The sequence below is a fragment of the Parambassis ranga genome, chromosome 12 (assembly GCF_900634625.1).
Source record: "Parambassis ranga chromosome 12, fParRan2.1, whole genome shotgun sequence".
Taxonomy (NCBI): Eukaryota; Metazoa; Chordata; class Actinopteri; family Ambassidae; genus Parambassis; species Parambassis ranga.
In genome coordinates, this window is record NC_041032.1 from 2,024,000 (window position 1) to 2,045,471 (window position 21,472).

The window sequence follows — 21,472 nt, forward strand, 5'->3', positions numbered from 1 at the left end:
GAAACTTCCAGAGAAATATCGATCTAATCACGCTAGTATCGAGTAAATACTGATCCTAACGTTGGTATCAATACTATCGCCCACCCCTACCAGGATGAAACATCAATGAGAGCTGTGGCAAGAAGGTTTGCTGTGTCTGTCAGCATGGAGGAGATGCCAGGAGACAGGCCGGTACACCAGGAGACGTGGAGGGGGCCGTAGGAGGGCAACAACCCAGCAGCAGGACCGCTACCTCCTCCTTTGTGCAAGGTGGAGCAGGAAGAGACCTGCCAGAGCCCTGCAACATGACCTGCAGCAGGACACTAATATGCATATTTCTGCTCAGACTGTCAGAAACAGACTCCATGAGGGTGGTATGAGGGCCCAGTGTCCACAAGTGGGGCTTGTGCTTACAGCCCAACACTGTGAAGGGCGATTGGCATTTGCCACCACGTTGCACCACAGACTGACCAAGAGTTGACTGATGCTTTAATCCAGGTCTGGGAGTCGATCCCTCAGGAGAGCATCTGCTGCCTCATCAGGAACATGCCCAGGCGTTGTAGGGAGGTCATACAGGCACGTGGAGGCCACACACACTGAGCCTCATTTGACTTGTCTTGAGGAACTTCCACTCAAGTAGGATCAGCCTGTGATGTGATTTTCCACTTTCATTTTGAGTATGGTTCCAAATCCAGACCTCCATGGGTTAAAATGTGAGCAGCAAAAGCAGCAGCATGACATGTTTACATATGGTGATATGTCGTGAGTCCTTGTTGATGAGGTTATCTGTGCTCCTTTAAACCTGCTGTAAACTCTGTAAAGCCTCTGCTCCAAATGTTGTCAGAAGTCTTTTTTTTCTTTACAGTGTCTTTAATCAGTGAACAGTGAACTTACAGCCTCCATGCCGGAACGGTCTTGGTCCATGGTCCTTGTGGTCAGTCTGTCTGCGCAGGCGCAGTCCGGGATGCAGGTCGTCTCCGTGAACAAGTTGTTCGCTCAGATATTTCTCTGCAAAGCTGCTGCAAAATTGCTGCTGCTTGTGCGCGTGAGAGTTTTGATTCAAAACATGTTGTTGTAAAAAAAAAAAAAAACATAGCAACGTATGATGCACGCATCTGAATCATGACGTCAGTAAAACAGCGTTTCATCCTGAAATGTTGATTTTCAGTCTTCAGGGATTTTCTGCGTGCAGCTTCATGACTGCAGCATGTTTGCATGTATACATGTACACTGTAAACTTATTTCAGACTCGTGTTTGGGTGTAAAGGGGCCATTCCACCAAATCGGTGCCATTTACGTCCCCATGAGATTATTTGTGTAAATATATATTAAAATTGACTGTAGAACACATTTTATTGTTAAGGAAATTGTCTTGAACCTTGACCTGATTGCCAGCTTAATATAAAAATTTGCAATTATTTAAAAAAACCTACTAAACCTAGTGAAAATTAGCACATTGTGTCCCCAGTCTCTAATACAACAGTGTACCATGAAATATAATAATTAAAATCAAATAGAAATGTTTTATTTTTTACATTTTTGTATGACTCTATGATCCATCTGTGATTTAAAGATGTTTTTTTTAAATACATTTATAATACTGTAGTTAAAATATACATTTTAGTCATGTCCCCATGTTTTACCTCAGTCCTGTTACCCTAACACATCCCCCTCTATAAAAAAAATTGGAACATTCCACAAGTCACATGGTCAACAGGAAGTTGCATTGTCTAGTTCTTCTAAGGAACATGGGCAGACCAAAAGTAAGGTCTCTCTTTATCTTTTCTGTATATTTGATGATATTTCAACTGTGGCTGAGACGGTCAATATAAACATTAAGTCCTTAAGTTTTTATTTTAAAAAAATACATATTTTTGGTGAATTAGTAGATGTGCTAGATGTCCTCATGCTGCTAGCATGGACGCCATATTGCTATATTTCATGTTTTAGCTAATTCTTTGCTAAAAACTCAGTCCTGTTACTTTCAGTCCTGTTACTGATATAGTGAGTAACAGGACTGTGTTACTGTAACAGGAGTGAGTATCCCCCTTTATTTAATTGATTTTTTTAAGGTTTATGTCAGTTTTTTGATACTGTTGACCTGAATACTAAGGCTGGGGACACAATACATGACTTCCCCAGTATTCAGTAATGTGACAATTTGTTGTTTGCTAACCACCAACAAACTCAAAGAAGAAGATCAGGAAGAATTAGGAAGAAAAAACTGGTTTGGATCAAATCATGGAGGAGTCGGTTGTTATTTTTATATTCCTGCTACTTCCCGTCATCTTCTGGCACTAGTTCCCATGTCACACCCTCTCTTTTTCATTGACATGAAATGTTTGCAGTTGGGTTGGTGAACAGTTCACACTACACCACTGTAGTGTAACCCAAACCCTAACCTGACAGGGAATTAAGGGTGAAATCAGACAAAAAAAAACTGTGTAGTGTGTCCCCAGCTTAAGTTAGTAAGCTTTAGTTTACACATAAGGTCAGTTTGACAATATAAATGCTATTCTTACAGGGGAAAAATCCACCATTAACTGCTGCAGAAAAGCAGCGGCGCTATCGTGCACGACGTGATGCAGACCCAGGGAGGCGACAAAAATATTTACAGAAAGAACATGACAAGTACAGGAGTGAAACAGAGTCAGGCAAGAAGAAAAGAATCTATAATGTCAGTGAGAGGGAAAAGCGCAGGCGACGCAGAAAGTGGAGGGAGACTTGATGAAACCCTGATGTTGTAGGAAAATGGTGTGTCCTGAAATATGAAGGTGACCTTTACCCTGGGATCATCATGGACACAAGTGAAACACACATACAAGTGCGTTGCATGCAGAAAATTGGAGTGAACAGATTTTTCTGGCCAGCGCGGGAAGACGTTATGTGGTACCTCTTTGAGGACATTGTATCTCTCATCCCTTCAACAAAACCAGTCACTGGTCGACACATGGAAATTGAAAATGAAGTGTGGGCAAAACTACAGAAGTTTTCTTAAAAAAAGGTTAGACTAAGAAGTTTGTTGTCATGACTTTTACCTGGACCACTATTTGATAGTTGCTGCATCCTGACCAAAAATGTTTTTAACTTGTAGGCAATGGAAAGATCTTAAGACTTCTTCTTCTTTTGCAGAAGAGAACAATAGTAGAACATCTACCAACAGCTTTCTGCAGAAAGGAGCAACAAACTAGCCACCTTCCCTATCCCACCATCTTATGATCACACTTTTTACTCTATCTTTCTTTAATTCCTGTTACCTGACTTCATTCCTGTTACACATGTTTTTTCCTGTTACCAGATAGTTTTTTTTCTCAAAAATCTGTATAACCAGTTCTTTTTAAATGAAATGAATACAGTGTTTTTAAAACAGTTTAATTAATGGCACAATTTTTAAAAAATCAGCAAAGTTGTGTTTGGGGATTTTTTTTTCATATTAAACATTATGTTGTGTTTTGTAAACAAGTACAACTTGGGTCCATACAAAGTTATTTTTTGGCAAAAATATAAATAATTTAACATATGGCCATTCGTTTCCTAAAACTGATTGATTATATGAGGGCAAAACAAAAGAGATATTTGAATATGATTTAAAAACAGCTTTTTAAAAGACACTAGAGTTTCCGTAACAGGACTGAGGAAAATGCGTCCATTGTCTGCTTAGATACCTTGTAAAAAAATAAATAAATGTCCCTGAGATGGACCATTATTTATTTTGAATAGTTAAGCATGTTTATTATTAGACTGCATCTTGAAAAAAAGATAAAAAAAAAATATTTATTTTGGAAGAATTATCACATGCAAATGGCACCCATTCGGTAGAATGTCCCAAAGACGTTCAGTCAGGTGTTATGAGAGAATAATGTCAGCAGACATCAGGTGTTTGAGCTTATTGTGGGAGTCACTGACAGCATATTGATGTTAAACGATGTCAACAAGAACATTTTAATAATGAATGACTTCAGAACAATTTAATACTCTGCAGCTGCTCTGCTGAACAACAGTCACAGTGAACACATCATGTCGCCTAATTAAAGCTGTAGTTTTGTGCTCACCTTCATCAATTGTCTTCATATTTCTGGGTTTTTGTCTTTAATATTACGATGAATGATCACTAACCAGACCTCACAGGAGCCCCTCAAAGGGCGGAGGGCACGTATAGAACAGTTTGCTGCAGGTATGGTTAAAAGTTTTCGGTTCCGTTTATTTTTTGAGCAGTGTATGTGTTCTTAATATCTCCAGGGTGTGAAACCAATTTATTATATATTCATCACTGTGATATAAAGTAATGAAGACACAGCGTTCAGTCAGTTCTCATACACTTTAGTCTTTATTGAGTGGTGCGTTCAGGGACCTGAAGCAGCCACCATCATCTCCTGCAGCAGGAACAACAGAGCTTTTTGCACAAATATATTAAACAGAACTTCAAAGATTAAAAACAGTAGGTTGTTTTTGCTTCTTAACAACAAAGTAAGATTGTCACTCATGTCCTAAAAAGATCCGAAGCTCAGACACCAACATAAGAACCCAATTTCAGTCATGATTTTTAGCCTTTGTCAGAGGAAAGCTATAGTTCGAGCTGTAGATTACATTTTTTCATCACATTATCCAGAAATAATTTCAAAGATGATATAATTGTCTACAACAGAGCATGAATACTTTTAAGAATGTCTGCACTGTTGTAAGAATTTTAGGAGATTTTTCTTAATGCTTGTGTGCGAACAAAACAACCTGAGAAACTATATTCAGCCGAGCCATCACAACAAACTGCAAGGAAACAGAGAAAGAGGAGGATTCAAAGGAGGGATGTTTAGATCAGCATCTCATCAACAACCAAATGGCACCACTTAAAAAAAAATACAAATCTATCTGTGTGGGTACTACAGATAATCGTCTAAAACACTCATACAATTGACTTGAGGTTATAAATATAGATGAAAACATGCAGTGAGTGAAGAGGACAGAATAAAAACATAAATAAATGAGAGAGAAAAGACTGGAAGGACAAACAGCTGTAAGTTGACGACAATGACATTTAAAACAAACACAGGTAGTGAGGGAAGAGAAATATTTTTGAAGTTAACTTTTCTATTTATAATTTTTTTTAAATCTTTTGTTATGCTTATTTGTGTTCAACAAATATAATTCATAAGAGATAGCAGCAGGTTTTTTTACGTTTTGAATGTTTAGATTTTTTTTGGGTTCTGTTGTTTGGCTGCAGGGCATGATGGGAGTTGATTTCGGCTCGGGGTCACGCCGGGATCGTTAGCACCACAACCAAAACTGTCCTAACTGCTGACATCATCTTTGTCCGTTAATTTATGTCAACCCTGATGGGTTGAAGCACAAAAAACTTTCTTGTCCTCTTTGCCTATTGATGAGGTTGCGGCCAGAAACCTACAACCGAGTTTCTTTTGAATGTCAAACAGAAAGATGATGTCAGTGTGGAGACAGTTGTGGTGTACAGCTTCCCGTTTGGTCTCTAGGAGGTGCTGGCTGGCTGCAGAGGTGGACAGGGGGAGGAGCTGCCTTCCTGTCGGGACAACAGGACACTGCAGTCGCCAAGGCCTCCTTCTGCTCCTCCTCCACCTGTTGTTTTTGCCCCCTCCTGGACAGCAGTGATGGTGTTGGTAACTTCTTCATTGTAGAGCCGTTTGATACCATCGTAGAAGTCATCCACCTCCATCTCCTCCACCTGAACATGCAGACAGCTCAGGTTAGATTCATGGGTGAGTATGGTGTCCATTTCTTTTCAAGAGAGAATGATAGTGATACCTTGCGCTTGGCGGTAGCCTTGCACCGCAGTGTAACCTGTAGGTGGTAAAGAGGGTGATGGTGTTTAGGTGGAGAAAGTAGAGCTGGGATACTGCTGTCAGCGGAGCAGGAGGAAGAGAGGGAGCTCCAGGGCTGCTGCCTCCCCTTCTCCCTTGCAGAAGGTGTCCGTGGCTGTGCAGGAGCAGCAGTAGTGGCGAGGCCGTGGTCCCTGGAAGACTCGGTGCTGGTCCCTGGAGAAAGAAAAAACAACAACAAAACTACTTAACCACAGAAACCTTTCGAAATAAAGACTCTCACATGTGCATTCCACACGACAACAGATTCTGATGTAGGAACTCTGCCATACCCAGTGTGGAGCAAGAGAATGTTGGATCTTGGGCCGGAGGCTGCAGGGTGGTGTGTTTCTGCAGGGGTTGGTAGATGTAGACAGTGTTTGGAGGCAGGGAAGCTCTCAGTGTAGACAGACTACGAGCCACTAGCTCTCGACTGCGAATCACTTCAGAGCTGTCGATCTGCGTGAGACAAAAGACATGAGAGTCAAACAGTGAATAACATAGATACTTTATTGATCCCCGAGAGGAAATTTACGAGTAGGGAAGAAGAGAGTCTTTTGTTCTCATTCACATTAATGATCATTGTAGGTACACAGTTAAACCAGCAGGTAATCTCTGCATGTTCCTCTTGCTGAAAGAAGCTTAGAATGTAGTGTGTTTTTCTGTAAGTTCCTCTCTTTTGAGTTTCCTCATACTTCTTCCCCTTCTGCTGCAATCAGGTGCATGGGTAGCGCTCTCTGCTGGCCATTTTGTGCCATTTCTAGTCCTCTGTCCTCTCACTGATCACTCAAAAACGAAAGAGGCAGATATTGTTCCTGTCTGTGAAAGTACCTGTGCCTTTCTCAGCAGCTCAATGGTAAGAGCCAGCCAGTCAGGGCAGCAGGTCTCCAGTTCCAGGGTGATAAGAGCCAAGGCCAGCATGGACCCTTTGAGCTATGGAAACACATGCAGAGAGACAACCCTCAGTGGCAGGCAAATGACATAAATGTATATATGAAATGATAAAGAAATCTGAAAATGCATAAAAACATAGTCAGATTATTGTACATACTTGTATGAGTGTGTGGTCAGTCAGACAGTGGAAGAGTCTCTGTGTGAGCATGGCGAGATGCTGGGAGCAGTTCAGTCCCAGCATGGACTCCAAATACCCAGACCGACAAGACAGCACCATTGCATGAAACTATAGGAAAAAGAGGGTGAGAGTTTCAAACCTGATGTTGATTAATGATTAATATCCACTAGTCAGGATCAATAAAACATTTTGAAGTAATTCAGACGGAGAAAATTATGTGTAATAACTGGATTAAAGTTAAATGTATTCAATAAATGAAACATATTATAATATTAGCAGGAAATCTTTTGCTACCAGAGATCTCTCCAGTTCATGTTTATCAACTGATAAACATTGTGAGACAATAACAGGCCTGTGTATTGCACAGTGACCTAGTGAGATAACACAGCTCACCAATTATGTGTTACTTATTAATGATAGAACAAAATGTGTGTGAGAGATGGATTTACAATGTGCAAGAAGTCCAGGGCTGTGGCGGTGTGCAGGTCCCAGTTAAGTTTGTCCAGGATGATCCTCTCCATTCTCAGGATCTCTGATGGAGAACAGCCACAACTGCTGGATGCAGCCAGCTCCTTCAGAGAGGGCACACACTGACACACACACAACACAGTTATTGTCCTGATGCAATTAACTCCTAACTCTACCCTCAGACCCTCACTGCATTCTGATCATTCTATCCATGATCCATTAACTTTGTAGATTCTTGTGAGAGTCTCAGAGTGAGAAGTTACTTCTTGTTCCCAGAATTCATAAAAGTAGAATGGGAGGACGAGCCTTTAGCTATCAGCCACCGCTACTATGGAACCAGCTTCCAACTTGGGTTTGTGAGGCAGACACCGCCTCCACCTTTAGGTTTAGTAAAGCTTATAACTAGTCTAAGCTATAGTGTGTAGACAAGTTAGATACAGTCACTTGTTGATATGGCTTCAGCCACAGGTATCATCAGGCTGATGAATGCTTATCTTTTAGCAGAGCTATGCTGCTATAGGCCTACGCTGTCAGGGGACACAAACATGATCCACTGAGCAGTTCCCTGTTTCTCTTCCTCCAGACCTGCATGCTGACCTCTCTCTGTCCTCTCTACCTCATCTTCTCCGCCTCTACATGGCCGGCTATCAGCAGGAAGGTTCTCCCTCATGAGTCGGGTCCTGCTCCAGGTTTCTTCCCATTAAAAGGGAGTTTTTCTTTGCTTGAGACAATTCTGATTGTAAAATGCGCTATATAAATAAAATAGAATTGAACTGAGAGCTTAGTGTCTGTTGTTAAGTGTGTAGCTGTGTTCACCTCATCTTCCTCACAGGTCTTGGCAGCCAGGAAGAAGCAGGCAATAGCGATGCAGCGTAGGTACTTTGGACGGGCCTGACAAGAGAAAATCCCATCAATAGTTAGATCAATACAATGTGTATTGATCATCCCAACCCTAACACTTTAGCTGTTCACAAAACCAGAACTGTCTCTGTACCTTGATGGGAGCGAGGAAGCGGTCCAGGATGCTAACAGCTAACACCAAGGTCTCGGGGTAAAGCTGCAGTCTGCCATGGAGCTCCGTCAACCAGCGCACGGCCTCGTCCCGCTGGGCAGGGGAGATATCTGTATCCTGTCAGCAAAAAGGAAAACAACAGAATGAATATATTTCCTGATATTTACTTTTAGATTTTTTTGGCCTTTTCAGGTCCAGCCTGGAAATCAAATCAGGGATCCACTACTTAATACTCCAAAAGCCCTTGCCTATCAGGTTGCCCTTTCATTTGTTCTTTGTTTACCCTTGAGGACAATAAAAAAACCTGAAACCTATTAACAAGCAGGATTTCCTAAAACTGTTTGTTAGGCAGACCAACCTTGTTACCAGATCTGACCAAAACATTCCAGGAATTCCTGTAGTGTTTGCCAGCTGGTGACTTAAACATACCACTATGTTTTAGTTTAGTCATAGATTGTCAAAGCAAGGTATAACAAGCAGGAACACTGGGTCAGAACATTTGTCAGGCTGGACAAATGAAGGATGAATAGTGAACCAGTGACCGGGTCAAGTGGTCAGACCAAAATTCAGATCACCAGTCTAATAAGTGGAATGTGTAACACTGGACTAGCAGCAGAGGACAAAGGTCAAAGTGCATTAGACCCTGCTGGCAGACTGACCTGCAACTTGACACCTTTTGGTCTCAACTGCCTACACTAAAAACAACTGGCCTACTTCCAGCCTGTCTCCACTGCTGGTCAAGAAAGACAAAATCTGAGAGAGGCAAAGGAACCCAGATTCCCTTTACATAAGCCACTTCTTTCAGCTCTTCCTTTGTGAAGTGTTAAGTGTTTTCTACTGCTGTTTGGAGTAACTTGAGCGTATCTTACACTGGCCTGGTCATGCATTATGACTTCCTCTGTGCACTTATCAAGTGAGATGGGCCTCCTCTGAGTCTGGCTCTCCCCACAGGGTGGTTCAGTCAAGTTCAATAGCTCTTCAACGTACTCCTATGACTGTCTGCCAAAGACAACACTCAACACTCAGCAGTTCTGCTTCCCTTTCATGAAATGTCCAGCAGTTTGCTTCAGCTGGGCCTTGGAGCGCATATTTATTTTAGTACCTTTTGAATAAAAATTAGGATGCTGACCTTGATTTTTATTCTGCATTATGCATTTTTTTACACAATGTTCTATAAAAATGTGTTAGGCACTTACTATACGGATGGCAATATCGACTTGCAGTATCTTGATTCATGAATTTTGTGCGACGATCATCTGTGGCAGCACAAGCCGCAAACCTTGTTCATCAATTCGTGCTTATTGATCAGCAAGTATCATCTGTGTACGACACTGAAGATAGTGTAGCAGCAACACAGATGTACATCCCGATGACAGTTTAAGTCTGCATTGTTTGCAAAGGGAGTGTATTCTACCCAGCAGCACTGCTGTTGATTGCATAGCTCTGATGAGACGGACTGTCTCCTTGACCTCTTACACCAGTTTTACATGTCTGCAAACTCAGCCACAGGCGCTGATAAATGTCACGATGATACTAGTGTCATCTGTTTAGCTTGAGCTTTTTATTGGCCTGCAAACTAAAGATGAGCCTTGTAAGTCCAAGGCCGACACCTTTGTTTATTTAGGTCTGGCTTATTTGTGTGGAGATGTGAACTTGTTGCAGTGACTCAGCAGCAGAAGGTCTAGATTAATACTCACACAGCGTGAATGGCTGCAGATGATACAATGCTTCTCATGTACTGATGAGGGGCAAGGGATAACACAACTGTCAATTATATTATCAGTAAATGGTAGGGATGTCCCGATCAGGTTTTTTTGCCCTTGAGTCCGAGTCTGAGTCATTTGATTTTGAGTATCTGCCGATACCGAGTCCCGATCCGATACTTTCAGGACTCTCTATAAAGGCACTCATTGCAGCAAAATGTGTGCGTGCGTGCGTGTCGCTACCGCCACACTGGGAGATTTCAAACACGCATCGAAGTCTCGAACCCAGGACCTCTCGCGCCAAAAGCAGCTGTCATACCCCTACACTACAAGACACAGAGCCACCCTGCATAGAAGGCATTAACTTTGACAGCCCTGACAAATATATATCCGAGTCCTGATCGGGAGGTAATGTCCGATTCCGATCGAGTTTGAAATCACGTAACCGGGCCCGATACATGCAAAGTAAGGAATCTAACCTAATCTATGTCACTGTGACAACCAGTTCATTCCTCTTTGGGTGTATCAGCACTAAGAAAACAATAGACTCTTTTTATCGTCTAATGTACCACTATATCATTTTACAAGATGATCCTGAAAACTATGTTACCACGGAAACAAAATCTACCGCAGTGTCACAGATAGAGGACTCAGGTCATGACCTGACAGAGAAGAGAAGGGTCAAATGAATCTGGTGGCTGAGCTAATGGGTTAATGAAAAGGAACATACTGCTAACTTTAGATGACAAGTATGTTTTCCAATTAACATTAAAAAATAACATCATAACAGAGAAACTGTATTAACTGATAGCACATTTAATAATTGCGACATTAAACAAATATACTAACATTTGTAAATTAACCTTAAACAGTGGAATGAAAAATGCAATAATCAAGGCATACAGATAAAAATGATGGTCTGACGCAATTTCACTTGTATCTGTCATCATGTGAGGATGTGTGTACAGACTGGGTGAGACCAGCTGAGGGTGTGATAAAACAATAGGTTCATGACATCAGGTGAGTACGTGTCTTCAGACATGCCTGCTGGGTGAGACCAGCTGATGTGATGAAACACATTGGTGTCTGTTCACTGAGAGTGATTCACTGTGTGAGTCTGATTATTGTGTCTGAGAACAGACTACCTGCTGCAAATAACACAAGTAAAATACAATTATTTTTAAAGTTGGCATAAAACTGCTGCTAGCTGACCCGAGACCAAAAGTTTGATCTATTCCGTCAATCCACATCTTTTCTACCATCTTTAAATAAAATCATTGTAAATCACTTGATTCTGTGTTTTCACTTAAACTATTATTCATCACCTAATATTCATACCTTACCTTTTGGTACTTACAGTTTCGGTGACATTTGAACAGCTTCAAGTGGTTACATTTTAACTAGCACCTCCACTAATGTATTACATAACATTTGACTCCAATCAAGAGTCAAACATTGATGGTGTGTGTCAGTATGCACAGGCAAAGCTGGGCTTTATCAAACTGACATAAACTGACAGATAAGCCTGCAACACTGAACGCACTTCTAAAGCTGGTTTGGTCAGACACAAAGGTCAAAAAATATTTGCAGTGCAGCTTGAGCAAATATCTATGATGTATTAAAATGCAGTTTAGGTTATTACAAAGAGCAGGTCAGCTGGTTGTCAGTTAGCACAGTTGTCTCTCCTTGCTTTGGTGAATATGTGGCAGATACAGGCTTGTGCCAGACAAATTGCCCCAATGCAGTTAACAACATGGCTCTTCCAGGTGGCTGATTTCTGTGTGATCCATGGTCAGCTTAAGATGGTAAAAAAGATTTATGTAGGACCCATCCATCCAGCCAGCCATCACCTGAACCCAGCTTTGTCCTGCAGTGCAGGGTGACAGGGGGCTGGAGCCTATCGCAGTGAGAGGCAGGGTACACCCTGGCCCGGTCACCAGTCCATCACAGGGCAACATACAGACAGACAACCCATCACACTTGCACCTACGGGCGATTTGGAGTGACCAGTTGATCTAACAAGCACGTCTTTAGAATGTGGGAGGATGCTGGAGCATGTAGGACCCATTAATATAGGAAAAGCTGTTCACTGTAACGACATACCTTATTTTACATGTACATTTTTTGTGTTTTTTGGTTGAGCTGCTCTGTCATAATTGATATAATGTGAAGCAAACCAATCATTATTGGGTTTAACCCCTCCACAGTGCTGAAGACATCATCCTTATCATAGAGCCAGGCCACGCTGCAGGTGTTATTATATGTAGCCCTATGTGAAATTCTTAAGCTTATGGGAGGTCAGTTACAGAGAATCCATTTCAGTCAGCGTTAAAATAAGTTTGTCAGTAAATCCAGTCACTGATGCAAACCCACCTGTGAGAAGGGCTTCTTTGGCACGTAGACCTTCCACATCTTGGCTTCCCTAGAGGCCGCCTTTTCCAGAAGAAAAGACAGCCTCTGGCGTCCCAGGGATTCGGTGAACTTCATTCTGTCCTTCACCCTGGGTTAAGCCTACCTCACCACTGGATACAGCTACCTGGGTACAGCATAATGACAAAGCACGTCAATACAGTACCATCCATCAATATAACATGTAAGCTCAGTTTGCATGGCCAACAAGGACACTAGAAAATGCCAATACTTGTCAAGATTGGTCACACTAAGAAAAGCCTGGTTAAGAGACAGGAACTCAATACAAAATACCAAATAATGTGGAGTTTACATCATCACAAAAACATAACTGTTTGTTGACAAGGGTGTTGTTAAGCAATGTGCTTTAGCATTTGTTATACTGTAATAATTTGCACGTCCTTGCATTCTGTTCTTTCACTTGCACCTATCTGGTAAACAGTGTGTTGTCTAATTGCCAAGTGTAAACCCAGGTTCATGTTGTGATGGACTGAGGGTAAGAGGTGTGTGTGATGCTGCAGTGATGTCAGGCCTTTTGACTGGAGACCCCTTGAGATGATGCAACACACACCAAGATACGTTCTGTGTTTACAAATGATGACAAGCATTTGTAAAGTAGAACGGGTATTTGTCATCATTACAGACAACATAAGTTAATAATAATAATATCAGTCATTAACTAATCTTTAATTTCTTGTTCTCTGTGTATTTGAGGCTCTAACGATGATTAATAAAACAGGGAAAGTCTGCGTTACTGTGACCCTACAGTAATAACATGGTTATTTTGTAAAGTACCGTAAACCTCTACCGGTTGCTCCCACTTTGTCGGGGACCACCGGGCCTCCAGAGGCAGGTGCATTACCCAGCGCTTCGTTTCATTATTACCCCGAATCTGACTATTTCTTGGAGCGTCGTAGCCTTTAGCGTTCGCTTAGCGGCGTCGCTAGCAACTGTCCTTCCTGACGTCGCGCAACACCCGAGCACATATTTAAGGAAACACTATTCTAAATGTACACTAGCCTCGGTTGATGTCGATTAGAAGCGACCATAATGTGTTTACAGGAACCACTGCGTTGAAGGCATAATAGGGACATTTAAATGGCTGACTCAGACCCGGTAAGTAGACGGAGCCTTAAGCCTTACCTCCCCTGCGAAGCGGAGAAAACCACAGTTGGGTTTCATCCGGTCCACTCGATTCAAGGATAAAGAAAGGGGTGGAATCGGGTTCCCGTTCTTCTGTTTAGTCGTCCATTGCGGCTTCCATTGTGCTGTGTTGGGGAAAAAGGGGGTTACTGTAAAAAATATATAAAAATAAATGAACGGAATATAGACAGATACGTCTACTTCCGAGGAGGGGACTGGGGGAAGGAAACGCAGTCTCCGCCCACCTCCAGTGGAACGGGAGAGCAAAACAATCCTACCTTCTGTAGAATATTCCCATTATGTTCAAGTCTGGAATATGTTTCACTACAGATTATAGTTTCTATCTAATGGTGGGCATAGGGACACATTTTGTGATTTAATGAACAGTTTCTTCTGAGTTTAATACAGTAGTAGGCGTATTGTTGTATATAATTCATCTCATACCAAGTAGAGAATAATAGTAATGTATACTTTTCCTCACACAAACAGTTATTAGATTTCTATTAACACGGACAAGTCATGGACGCAGCTGTTACAGATCTTGATAAGTCAAGACAACAGACAACACAACTAAAATAGACACAAACCATCCTTATACGGCCTTTTGTAACCCTTGTGTCCAGTACAGCCAGGCAGGATCTGTCTGAGACTGCTGCTGTGTGGCTGTAAGAGCAGAAACTGTATTGTCCTGGGGTTCTGTAGCCCATCAGTAGTGATCAGTTTTCATTGGTTTGAGTTTATGGTGGATTTTTTTCTGTAACTTTGACTGTGGTGTAACCTGGGAGCTTTGTATGCATTGTACCTTGAGGGATGTTGGTTCCTCATGAAAGAGGAACTCCAAACTAGGCTAATACATGTTTGACGTATGTGCTGGGCTTTTTTCTGCCTCTACAAGATGTCACCTCTGTGTACCTTATAAAAACCAAATGTAGTGTTTTATTTAACTTTATAGTGTTTACATGGATCTATTTCCTTCATATTTAGCGGCGAGGTCACACAGCATTTTTCAATAATGTATATGCTTGACTGTGACAGACGGGGCTGTCAAAAAGCACTACGTAATTCCTTGAAATGCCTCAGGACTTTGTGCGGCCATGAGCCAATCATAGCATCCTATTTTGGGCGGACTATTTGAACGTGCCAAAATCCCGCTCGTTGATTGGCTACTGTGAAAATCAGTCAGAGAGGGTTCGTCTCATTTAATATACGCACTGTTTCTTCATTCCAGTAACATTTATCGATGGATTGAACAGTAATCATCGATGATCATATGTCGATAATAATAATACTGTTCGAAATGAAGTGAAAACAACACCCACATCTTAGATTTAGGTTTTTATCTGTACCGTGAACCACAAAAGGAGGCGATGGCTGTTCTTGAATCCGAGTGTGTGATTGGTTGTTTCTCTGGACGTCGACAAGGGGGCGGAGCTCTGTGAACATCAACAAAAGAGAGAAAAAGAGAAAGAAGAAAGACGAGAGGAGACGAGAAGGATTACGGCTGAACACAGCAGATATGTGGATTTAAGTCACCAACAGGTAGTGTACCCTTTCAATACATCGTTCAGTTTTACTGCTGTTCCACAGACTGTGCGTATTTACAGAGCTGCAGTTGTCTTTTCTGTGTTTTCCTTTCATTTGAAACGGGAAACGATTTCAAGAGACAAATGAAGGCAAAGCATCGACTGTGGGCTGTTAAAATAACTATAATGTTACCCAACCAAATCCTCTGCTTCATTCCAATGGTTAATGTGTCGTTTTGATGCTGTGCACACATTATTAAACACCGTTTCGACAGGAACTCGGAACCTTCAAATGGTCCTGAGCCTTTCAAACGGCACTGATGTGTATTTCTCTATTTAAGTATTTGCAATTGTTGAACAGCATTTGGCTAGTGTGCACTTTTTCGTGTTGTCATTTTAACATTAACGATGAAGGTTCTGCATCAGTTTGCACGTACGGCCCGTCCTACAGAGGTCTGTCCTCCTGGCTGCTGTTGTTGTTGGGTCTCCCCTGGATTCCCTTTTCCTTCTTCACGGTTATATCTACTTGGACAGTCACTGCGAGCAAATAATGTCATCCCGTTGCCTTAATACTGAGCTACGATGTATAAATATTCGCCTTTGTATGTGTAATCTTAATGTACAGTATCGTTTTTAGATCTTTTAACGTTTAAGGAATGAAAAATACAGCCCCTCCCCCGCTCCGACAGAGGATTTAAAAGCGTCAGCTAGCTGCTGCTAATGTTAGCTCACAGCTAAAACCATGAAACACAGGGGTTCCAGTGGTGTGTGTTATTTGCTTTTATGTAGTTTATTAACAGCAAAAAAATCGAAAAAAAATAAGTTGTTTTTGGGTCAGAGGACACAGGAGGCGTCTACCACAGGAAATATGACACCGGAGACCAGCTGAGGGAAGTGGGCTGGGCTCTGGGCTCTGGCCCCCGATAGGACTGAGAGGAGTCGAAGCCAGTTCAGTGGAGCAAATCTGTAGTACTAGTAACAAAACACGAATAAATGTTACACTTATAACAGTAGCCTTTTATAAATTGGCAAATATTTTATACCAACATCCAGATATACGAGGATATTGTCCCTTGGTCTAAACATACTTTCATAATATATAAAAAATAAATTTTATATTGATATAATAGTACTTAAATATGAAAACAGCCAGTTAAAGTTAGTCTTTTATCTTGCCACAGTGTATTCCAACCACTTCACTAATGCTCAGAGGGAAATGACATCCTGTACTCCTGAGTCAAAGTGTAACAGCAGACTTGCCGTAGGGAACTTCCTGACCATTTGCCGTCATTACAGTGACGAAGTTTGTTGACAAAGTTGAAATGGTTTATAAAGGTGAAAATGTAAAATATTTTGTTTTCTTGCAGTGAAAGAACTGTGATTAAAAACTACACATCACTTCAGTGCCAGCTGACATGGATGCCTTGAAGCTGATGAAGGAGCTGAGGGTGAATTATGAACAGGAGATTTATTATCTCCCTAAAGAGACAGGGTTGAGCCTCATCGAATCTGCAGCGCAGGTATGCATTAAATACTGGCCCCAAAATTTGCTGTATACTCTGCGAAGTGTATTAAAAACGAAAGTCATCATTCCTGTCACATACTATGGTTAATCAACAGCATATCTTTATTTTACAGGATGACAGTCGCATTTCTGCCAAGTGCAGAGATGCCAAAGTGGAGGACCTGTGGAGTCTGACCAGCTTCTTTGGTTACAGCACACAGACCTTCGTCCTGGCTGTTAACCTGCTGGACAGATTCTTGGCAATGATGAGGGTACGGAATGCCCACATTAACTGAACCACACACATCACTTTCATTTTTAACATGCCCTGTTGTAACCTGGCTATTAATGAAACTGAAATTCAAAGCAATATTACTGGTTAGTTCAGATTTATTTACTCCTAGTCATGTCACTGCATTACATATTTTCTACTTCCTGATTCAGTTCAACACCTCCTAATCCACTGCAGCAACCAAGTGAAAGAATGATTTTGTGATTCCCCTGGCCTGCAATAAGCCATCTTCACACCATCTTTTAACTCACCTTTTTTTGTCTCCCATCAGATCCAACCAAAGCATCTGTCCTGTGTCAGCCTCAGCTGCCTCCACCTGGCAGCCAAAGTGACTGAGGATGAATGCAACCTGACGCCCACCGATGAGCTCATCCGTATCGGCCAGTGCAGGTTCACTGTGTCCGACCTCAGTCGCATGGAGAAGATTGTTGCAGAGAAGCTCAACTTTAAGTCCAAAGCCATCACTGCCTTAACGTTTCTGCACATGTACCACCAGATCACACTTTCACACTCCATGGACAGGTGAGGCAGTGATGACATGTCCTGTAATGTTCACATTCCAGCATGTTTTTCTTGTAGGCACAATACAGCGTTGAGACATTTCATTGCTACCATTATTATAATGCCAGCATTCAGATTTTGTAGTTGTTGATCAGACTGCTCTTTGCGTCCAGTTGTTTATTACAGCAATTGACAACCGAAAGCTGTCTGACTGAAGTGCACTGATACGATTTTGGTGTCAGCTGGCACAGACAGTTTGTGCTTATATAACTTTTAGAACTTTGTTTTCAATATGCTCAGCTGCTCTTTGGTTCAAAGTATCACACAGTGTTTAAAAACAGGATTCTGTCAAGATGTCTTACTTTGTCTAATATGTTGATAATTATTATACTACAGGCAACATTTCTCTCTTTAAGTAATTATGTCCAGTAGTGAGACCACATCTAACACTTATGACACTCTTATTCAGTGCAATAAATGAACTAAAAATATAAAAGACAGGAACTGAACCTCTATGTGTGTCTGTCTGAACAGGAAAGAGAATCTGAGTCTGGAGAAGCTGGAGGCTCAGCTCAAAGCCTGTCTGTGCCGGATTTCCTTCTCTAAAGCAAAGGTAGGCATTCGCTGCAGGAGTCGAAGGTCACACAGGATTACAGCAGCTCATCTGTCTAATGAGTTCAGTAATATGAAGTCTGTGGTAAAATGTTAAACTTGCTTTTCCCTCTCTCGTCTGTCCAGCCATCCGTCCTTGCTTTGTCTCTCCTGAGGCAGGAGATTGAAGCCATTCAGTCAGAGGACTTGTTGGAAATAGTACATCGCATCCAGAGACACCTGAAGGTAAACAACATGCTGCATGGTTGTATTACACAACAATAAGGCAGGGAATACAACACCTGTGGGGAGGCCTGTGTCATGGATCGTTTGTGGTTTTATAAAAACAGAATTAACTGGTGTCAGCATGTACTTTTACTGGATTAGCTGAAAATCTGGAATGTTTTGGCACTTATCGATAAACAACTTTATTAACCTGCCCCCAGATTTAATGAATGTGTGTGTAGTTCTATGAATAGAAGCAGTGGTGGGAGGAGTGTTTCTGAGCCTAGCTCGGATCCAAAACATTTTTTTCTTCTGTCTGTGGTTATGTAATCAAGTCTTGTGTTGTGATGGCCGTGAGTGAAAAACTGGGCAATATATTAAGTACTTAAGATGCAGACTATTTAGCTGGCACACACACTCACTCTATAAGGTTCAGGTGTTGAATGACACAGGTTTCGGCACAGACGTAATTTTAACCTAGTTTCTCCTCACCTCCTAACCTGGAAAGGAAACGAAGTGTCTGTTTACGTTTCAGGCAGCACCATGTTAAGTAACTGGATTGTTATAAATAAACTTATGTCACTTAGTGTACAAGGCAGAGGGCCAAATGTTTAAACTGTACTGCACCATGGTCTGGTTTCAGATTGCAGATGAAGAGCTGCTGCTGTGGAGTGAGCGTGTGGCTCAGTGTCTTTTGGACTATGCCTCCCCTGAATGCAGCAAGCCCAACCACAGAAGGCTGCAGTGGATCGTGTCGCGGCGGACTGCACAAAATTTGCACAGCTACCGCAGCGTCCCAGAGCTGCCGACCATCCCTGAGGGATGCTGGGATGAGAGTGAGAGGTCAGCCCAAAATATTATACACTATCAGACAACATTGCTGGTGTCTGCCAATCACTATAAATGGGTACCTTTTTTTTTTACCGTTTAGACCACACAACAACGTCCCATTTTGAAGCTGATGGTAAAACTCATACAACATAACAGAACTTGTGTCGAAGCTAACTTGAGCAACCAGATCATAGACCTTTTACAATGGGCTTGGATTCATTTCATTGCAGATTTTAAAGTGATCTCATGTGACAGCTAATAGCAGCTAAAATGCCAACACAACTACAAAGGAATTTCATATGAACAGGACTACTCAGACACACCCTGTGTCACCACGCTAAATATTCCAGTCTCTATGGTAACATGATACCAATACACTGGGTGACCTAACAACAGTGAGAAAATTCAGTCAGTTTAATAGCAATAGATACACCAGGTCATGGTTCTGCTGCAGATGAAAATTAAAAGTTGCCAGCTACAAGGGTTTATTCCCTTTCCTTTTTAGTTATTTGAGGTCTCATTGTAAATGGGTGTGAATAGGTGTTACTTTTACCGTGTATAGATTGCAGTAACAACAGTTTGAAGCAACAAGCTGTGGATCAATACTCAAGTTTCTGGTCTGTTATAACACATCTCACACACCTCTCTGACTAACAGCTTGCCAGGGCCTCTCATATCTCTGGTGACGTCCCATTGACACAGATGTTTCCATGACGTCACAGGAGTGGCTTACGTTTATGTAACGCAGACAACTTTTCAGCTTGTGTGACCATAAAAGAGAGGAACCAAACATTAATAGTTGGTCACAGACTACAGTGATCATTAAGTTTACAATCTTTTATGTCAAATTTTACACTTCGGCTTTAAATGTGGATTCAGCATGTTTACGTACTGACAGCTTAGTTTTAAACTGTCAGACCATGAGATCAGCGGGTCTTGGGTAATATGTGGAAGTTTGAGACGAACGTCCTGTTTTTTTGAAAAGTCATGTAAAGCACAGAAATCTCTGTTGAGACACAGGAACATTTGAATCCTTACAGGACAGAGTAGTGCTCATTTTTGAGATTAGTTTAATCTGTGGTGCTTTACTCAGAATTTTCTCCGTATTTGTTTTTTTCCAGTCATGTGATTGCCTAAGAAAGATTCCAGACTTTAACTGAAACTCCTAAGTCCTTCAGAACGTACCCATCAAGATATTAGCATTGTCACGCCCCCACAAGGGTCTTTATAGGACTGAGCACTAACAGCTTGTCACTCTCTGTGTCCCTACAGTGAGGATTCATGTGAGGACATGATGAGCTCCGGTGAAGAGTCACTCAGCAGTTCTCTGGGCAGTGATGCCGAAGGACCTTTTTTCCCTCTGCACCTCCGTCGCCAAAAACACCGCCAATACCTCCACGCCTGAAGCCTCAACCGCCCCTGTGCCTCGCCATCTCCACCCACGCCCCTCTAACTTCTTTACCTGCCGTCTCTTAATTTATTGTTTAAATAAGCTCTGGTGCTGGTGGAGAATCGCACAACAACTGGCAGCTGAGCAGTCTCAACCCCTTCCTGGTAGATTCAGTTTTTTAGTTTGTAGATGTGTTGGTGCATGTTGAGATGTCACATTCCAAGGACTAAGGATAGAAGTAATGTATGGCAGACAAACTCTGGTCAGTGCTGCATCTGATCTTGAAGTTGCTGATATAGCAGACGCTGCAGTCAGATGTCAGACGAGACTGGAAGACTCATGCTGCCAAACGTGCCGTTTATTTAATAGAATGTTTGTTGACTGTTATTAATCAAAGACTGTTTTTATTAAGGAGTTTTTGGGTGTACAGAAGCCAGGAACAGCAGCTGTCACATTTTAGTCTTGTTTTAACACATACAGAACAAGATGTCAGTTTATATCATGTTTAGGGTTGAATCTGGTTCCAGGGTCAGTTTATCTCACTTATCTGCAGATGAACATTTAAATCCTGATCACCACTAAACTGTCTGGATAACAGGCTTGAGAACTGAGTGGCAGCACTGTTTGTTTCTTGGGGCTGACAGAAAACTGTTAATGCCCGAGGCTGCTCTTGTCTTCTGTAACAAAGTTTAATTTGCACTTTTATTTTATTTTTTAATAATAATCTCATTTCAAGTGTTAAATGTAGAACTGGAGGCTGGAGTTTGCAAAAAAAAAAAAAAAACACACACATATAATGGGTGTATTTTTGTGGGAGTGTGTATGTATGACCCTGGTTATAAAGTTGCCAATTGTAGGATGTTGCTTTAAAACAAATGGTGTTTTGAAATTGTTTAGAGAGAATGTAATGTAAAAAAATAAGGTTGAAAGAGTGTCAAAAAAAAAGTCTAAAAATGTGAAAAATGTTTATACAAAAATATGTAAAACTGTAAATGATGTAAGAA

General features: G+C 41.6%; 2 protein-coding genes across 2 annotated transcripts; one reads left to right on the forward strand and one right to left on the reverse strand.

Annotated features, from left to right (window-relative positions):
- Window positions 1-4,290: 4,290 nt before the first annotated feature.
- Window positions 4,291-13,842, reverse strand: ccni (cyclin I). The gene is made up of 10 exons (XM_028417621.1): window positions 13,612-13,842; window positions 12,433-12,595; window positions 8,339-8,473; window positions 8,161-8,235; window positions 7,326-7,466; window positions 6,856-6,984; window positions 6,636-6,737; window positions 6,098-6,263; window positions 5,752-5,981; window positions 4,291-5,671 (listed from the first exon to the last, which is right to left on the reverse strand). Exons 2-10 carry the CDS (start codon window positions 12,544-12,546, stop codon window positions 5,459-5,461), a joined length of 1,305 nt encoding a protein of 434 aa, XP_028273422.1. The 5' UTR covers window positions 12,547-12,595; window positions 13,612-13,842; the 3' UTR covers window positions 4,291-5,458.
- A 1,172-nt stretch (window positions 13,843-15,014) lies between these two features.
- Window positions 15,015-21,298, forward strand: ccng2 (cyclin G2). Its single transcript, XM_028417622.1, has 8 exons — window positions 15,015-15,150; window positions 16,502-16,654; window positions 16,773-16,910; window positions 17,202-17,452; window positions 17,966-18,044; window positions 18,170-18,268; window positions 18,891-19,090; window positions 20,351-21,298. The coding sequence occupies exons 2-8, from the start codon at window positions 16,550-16,552 to the stop codon at window positions 20,481-20,483; spliced, it is 1,005 nt and encodes a 334-aa protein (XP_028273423.1). The 5' UTR covers window positions 15,015-15,150; window positions 16,502-16,549; the 3' UTR covers window positions 20,484-21,298.
- Window positions 21,299-21,472: the final 174 nt, after the last annotated feature.